We start from the raw sequence: 5,811 nt of genomic DNA, 5'->3' as shown, positions 1-5,811 counted from the left end.
TATGTCATGTGTATGTAGACACTTACCACTATCACTAGATTCAAGAGAATCGTGAACTTTATGGAAAGGTTTGAGGCGTGGGCAAAAAGCTGGGAGCGTGGGCAAAAAGTTGGGGTCATGGCTGCGGTGAGTGTGTTTTGATAAGTGACTTGTATGGCATTGGGGCATGTGCGCATTGTAAGGATAAGACTGCATTCGTAAAGAAGCCCGCAAATAAATTATGGATTATCAATAAAATATAGTTACGATGCTTTTATCCTTTTTACTAACATTTTCAATCCTTTTTACTAACATTTTCTTTATAGATGAAACGTTATATATATATATATAGGTATTTCGTGGGTATATTGATGTGTATGTATAGGTATTTCGTGGGTATATTGATGTGTATGTATAGACACTTTACTATGATGGCAGGACTAGCACTAAAGCGTCAACTTCATGGCAGGAAAAAGTTAGTGGCTACACCGGGGCACGTGCGCATTCTCTCTTTTCCATTGCAACACCGAGCAAGCTTCCAAGCAGTCTATATATATACAACAGATTGCCATGCGATTTCCCCACCCTCTAGAGCGTGTGGTCTCTGGTTGGCTTATAAGATCATCTACCATGGCTCCTAAGAAGCCTTATACCTTACTAGTTGTTAGTGGAGTGCTCGTGTTGTTCTTATTAGTGGCCAATACGAGAGAGACCTACGCACAGTTTGGTCCCGGAGGACCGGGCGGACGTGGAGGTCCGGGCGGTGGAGGACCGGGTGGACGTGGAGGTCCGGGCGGTGGAGGCCCGGGTGGACGTGGAGGACCAGGCGGTGGAGGCCCCGGCGGTGGAGGTAAAGGTCCGGGAGGGCTTAAACCTAAATGGGTGAGTAATGAGAACAAGAACACATGTCCTAAGTTTATTGATTCATTCTTTCCTCTCCTGATGTGTAAAGGTCCTGGCGGCGGAGGACCGGGTGGACCAGGAGGCCCCGGAGGACCGGGTGGTGGACCAGGAGGTAAAGGTTCAGGAGGCCTCCTTGTACATCACCAAACTTAATGGTTGCATGATGAACAAGAACCAAGTTTATTGATTCTTCCTTAAACTAATGTGAAAAGGTCCAGGTGGCGAAGGACCGGGTGGACGTGGAGGTAGAGGTCCAGGCGGGCCTGGACAATAGCAAACCCAACGGGTGAGTGATGAGAACAAGAGCATAGTTTTCAAGGTTATTGATTCTTTCTTACACTAATGTGCCTTATCTAGAACTTATCTACTCAAGCTAAAACTAATGTACTCTAGCTACCTCACGTGTTTGCTTCTTTTTTTTTTTCCACAGGGGTGGAAGCTACAACCACATCAAGGTTACACGCGACAACTATTGTCCTTTTTCTTTATTAGCCTATAATCATGTGGGGCACTAGTTTTACCAGTGCAAGACCTCCACCTTCAAAATAATGGACATGTGTGTTGGTTTTTGTTTTTTTGCAAGCCTTGTGCCTATTATTCAGTAATGTGTACTTTGGATGTTATGCAAGATTTAAACGGTTTTAAATTTAAACACCATTTTAGATAAATTGGGAAAATCCCGTTTCCCGTTCGATAAATTGACCTTAAAAAAAGTGCTTGTTTGCATGCTTTTTAGCACGAATTGTTCATATTTTAACGTGTTGGTAAAGAATGAAAGCAAGTTTAATATTCTTTTGTTGCTTTCCACTATGTAAGAAATGGTGGGAAACCTCAATGTAAGTACTATTGCATGACATTGTATGAAAATATCCAAAATCAAATTGTACAATGGATTTGTGTGTCTTTACAAACGTAGTGGTATTTTAAAATGTACCTTGAGATTATGAATATAATTTAAAATAAAATCCCATACTTGTGCCTATTATATTGTGATATTTACAAACATGTTTTGTAGCTTCAACATTACAAATCCCTTAGAACCACTAAAAGCATACTTGTCTCATTATATCATCAACGTGTCACAATAGATGGTGAGGACTTATAGTTCAACTCCAAAAATAATGTCACATAGATAGGGTTTCTCAAAAAAATTAGGGTGTTAAAAAACACCATTTTTGTACCTTCATCACTAACATCATATTGACCACTATAAACCTCCATTTGCCACAAACATATGGATAGCAATATTCATTAGTCTCAACAAAAAGTTCAAATAAATATTCATTAGTCTCAACAAAAAGCTCAAATAAATATTCATTAGTCTCAACAAAAAGCTCAAATAAATATTCATTTTTGTATAACTCTTACGACCACATGGCCTCAAGTGCTTCAAGTTATCAAAAAGGACGTGTATCTCAAAGGAATTTTGGTGTTTAGAAACACCTTTTCGGAGCCTCACTGACAACCATTCCAAATCACCACAACAACAATAAATTTTCATTACACTTTTCATTATATGTAAAAATATGTTACAATAATTATCAATTTAATGTGCAAACTCTTTTGACCATCTGGTCGTCTTACATGCTTCAATCATTTATCCTCAAACATTCTCAGAGGAAATGAATCTTAACAACATGAATAGCACCTATTAATCTGAACAACTTGTGCGGTAAAAATATATTTAATTTTATGTATGACACTTGTGGCCACTTGGGCTTAGGCACTTCAATTCTTTGTTCTCAAGTTATCAAAGGAAATAGTACTTCAAACAATATTTGGTTCTTACGAACACCTTTTGAAAAATCTACTGCTCATGTAAGCTCACAAAGAATTTTTTTTCTTTATTATATATGAATAAAACAAGAGGCGACTATGAGGCCTCTCTCTTACAAGACGGATATAGACAATAGCAAGAGAAGTTAGCCTATGACCAAGGGGCCATAGGATCTCTTGCAACACACATCTCCTTTCTTTTACAAGAGGGGTGTAGTCTTGATAGTAAGGCTTTCCACAAGAGGCATATGATTGGGGGACCATAAGGTCTCTTTCAATAATATACAGAAAGGGTCACTCTCTTGCTATAGGGATGTGGACGATACCAAGGACTTATACAAGCGTCTCTTGTTGCAACATACATCTCTCTAACAAGATGGAAAGTCATTTCTTTGGCAAGAGTTATATAGTCTTGATAGCATGGTCGTTCACAAGAGGCATATGAGCGAGAGGCCATAGGGTCTCTTTCACTAACATGTAGGCAAGGCCTCTCTCCTTTGAAAGAGGGATGGAGAGTTGATAGCAAGGCCTTTTACAAGAGGCCTATGACCGGGGGGTCATAGGGTCTCCTTCAATATTGATTTCCTCTAGGCTCAAATTTGGACCCGTGCATTTCAAAAGAGAGAACTCTCTTTGGAATAAGACCCTTATACCTAACCGAAAGGCCATAGGATCTCTTTCAATAACATAAGGATAAGACCTCTCTTTTGCAAGAGTAATATGGATGGTAGCAAGGTCTTTCACAAGAGGCCTATGACCGAGGGCCATAGGGTCTCTTTCAGCACACATCTCTGTAGCATTCCCTATGACCGAGAGGCCATAGGGTCTCTTTCTATGCACATCTCCTATAGTCTCAATGGATGAGTGCCTTTCAAAGAGTAGAATTATCTTTGGGATCTATCACCCTAGGCCTATGATCGAGAGACCAAAGGGCATCTATACACAAGGGTTTTTCTAAAAGATTAGAGAAAGACCTTATTTTTCAAGCTAATAAAAGTTAACCACAATACTGTAAACTTCACAAATAGGAATCTTTAACAACACAACGATTTTATGCACCAAACATTGACTCCTAGTGTAAAATGAAACACACGACATATAATCTTAAAGTCTATCAGACTTGAAGATAATACAAACAAAAAAAGGTAATAAAGCCAGTTACATCAATCTAAATTGAAAATCCATTGTCATGTATCAAGCTACATAAAAGGAAATTACAAATTAAAAAATATAGCATATGTCTTAATCATACAGTTGGGTGATATCAATTTAACTTGGTCTCTCTAATTCTTGAAGAAAAACATCTGCATTTGCTTCCAGGTTATCATCATCGTTACATTCTTCCCTCACGAGATGCCTCCTCTCTTTCTTGCTCTTTCAAACCTGCCCACCTTCTAAGAATAGGGTCCGCCAATTGTTCATGCAAGTAGCCTATAGTTGTACAATCTGCTCATTAGTACACACAATAGAAATGGACTTTCTATGCTGCTCACTTGCTTCCTTGGCACCATACATTTGATGGCACGCCTAAGTTCTCTTTATTCCTCAAAAATTTATGCAAATTATATGTTTTTGAATGGTATTGTGATTATTAAGGCGAAGCCTCTCATATATCCAAGAATTTAATAAAATGATTCAATTGACATGCCGCGTAGAGGTACTCCGACAACAGAATGATGTTGAATCGAAAGTAGGAAAATCTGGTGGAGGAGATGAAGGAGGAGATGGAGGAGTGGGACCTTCTAGACAAACCTGACAGCATCAGCACAGAAAACCAGAGAGACCACGCAGACAACTCAAGAGAAGTCTATAGGAAAAGACAAAGGAGACCAAGATGGTCCATCGAAAGATCGAGCACGAACTCAAATTAGAATGCAATATGTTTTGATTCAAGAGCAAGCAAGAGCCTTTCATCATAATGAAGATAAATTCAAGAATGAAGCTAAAGCATTAAAGCTGGCAAATCAACAAATTGGAGGAGCGTAATGCCCAACTAGAAGTTTTGGTAGCTTAAGATTTGGCCAAAATTAACAAATTGAAGGAAAAATATACAAGCACTAAAGATTTCAAAGACAAAGTGAAAACACTCGAAGAATACAAATGAAATCTTTAAAGACTACATGATGAGCACAACAAATATACCAAAAAGTGAAGACAGGATCAGTATAGGTGCTGGAGAGGGAGTTACAAAAGTGCTCAATTTGCATATTGAAAGTAGTGGAAACAATGAAATTCAGTGATTTACCTCTTCCCTCCAATTGGCGGTTGGTACAGAAAATAGTAACACACTCCAACAAAAATGTACAGCTGTTGCAACCACCAGATGACCAACAAAGACAAAGTTCAGAGTAATGTGGAAGATTCAAAGAATCTGCACAGAGGGCTAAGGGTCCGTCTTCCAAAGGAGTTGGTTGTGCACAACACCGAGGTGCCATTACTTGACTATATGGTCATATTAACTAGCTTGAAGTAGAAGAGCAGACAAAATATGCAGAGGAAGCTGACAAACTAGATATTCTGGAACATTCTTTCTTAAATTATTTACAATCTCAATTTCATTCTTATAGGCAAGCACATCTATTAACCCATATTATAGATATAGATTTTAGAAACCCTTTAGATAGAACCAAATTAGGTTTTCAAGAGGATTTCTTTGAAGAAGTTATAATAAAATCCAGTTTCACTTTTACCTATCCTTGTCTCACCAAGTGGGTTTGACTTTCGTCCGCGGAGCAAACTGCCACTGGGTGTGCCAGGTGTTAACCCATAGTTATTTAATACCACCAAATAGCCATGGGAAATCAACCAACATAATAAATGTATGTGACATTCTGTACCACACCTCTTAGCATCTTAAGGCGCAAAGCGCACTCCTTATGTATTCACTTATATTCGGAGCAGTAATAATATACGCAGTCCACTGATGGTTTGTAAATTACCTGTTCTTTATTTACTTGTCTATATTGTTATCTTTTAATGTTCTGTAATTTTTGTACATTAACATGAGTAATTACATATGCTGGCATTTTCACCAACAACATGTGTAGAGAGAATGGCAAAAAGGACATTCTACTATGCACAATGTGATTTGAGATAATGGACTTAAGGCCATTGTAAAGCACAATGTGATTTGAGATAATGGACTTAAGGCCA

The 5,811-nt window shown here is 38.5% G+C and overlaps 1 protein-coding gene across 10 annotated transcripts; it reads left to right on the top strand.

Moving 5' to 3' along the window:
• The first annotated feature begins 548 nt into the window (after positions 1-548).
• LOC147618674 (uncharacterized) lies at positions 549-1,451 on the top strand. Of its 10 annotated transcripts, none has more exons than XM_086773710.1 (5): positions 549-733; positions 767-829; positions 932-994; positions 1,095-1,168; positions 1,313-1,451. In XM_086773710.1, the coding sequence occupies exons 1-4, from the start codon at positions 550-552 to the stop codon at positions 1,154-1,156; spliced, it is 372 nt and encodes a 123-aa protein (XP_086629836.1). In that variant the 5' UTR covers position 549; the 3' UTR covers positions 1,157-1,168; positions 1,313-1,451. The 10 variants fall into 10 exon arrangements, with proteins under 10 accessions (XP_086629836.1, XP_086629835.1, XP_086629830.1 ...); XM_086773709.1 differs by having other exon boundaries at positions 767-835; XM_086773704.1 differs by lacking the exon at positions 932-994 and having other exon boundaries at positions 767-861; positions 1,101-1,168.
• The last annotated feature ends 4,360 nt before the right edge of the window (positions 1,452-5,811 follow it).

The sequence above is a fragment of the Cibotium barometz genome, chromosome 34 (genome assembly GCF_041138505.1).
Source record: "Cibotium barometz isolate CiBa-2024 chromosome 34, ASM4113850v1, whole genome shotgun sequence".
In the NCBI taxonomy this organism is placed as follows: domain Eukaryota; kingdom Viridiplantae; phylum Streptophyta; class Polypodiopsida; order Cyatheales; family Cibotiaceae; genus Cibotium; species Cibotium barometz.
Note: the sequence above shows the minus strand (reverse complement) of the source record. Positions and strands in the feature narration are given on the sequence as shown.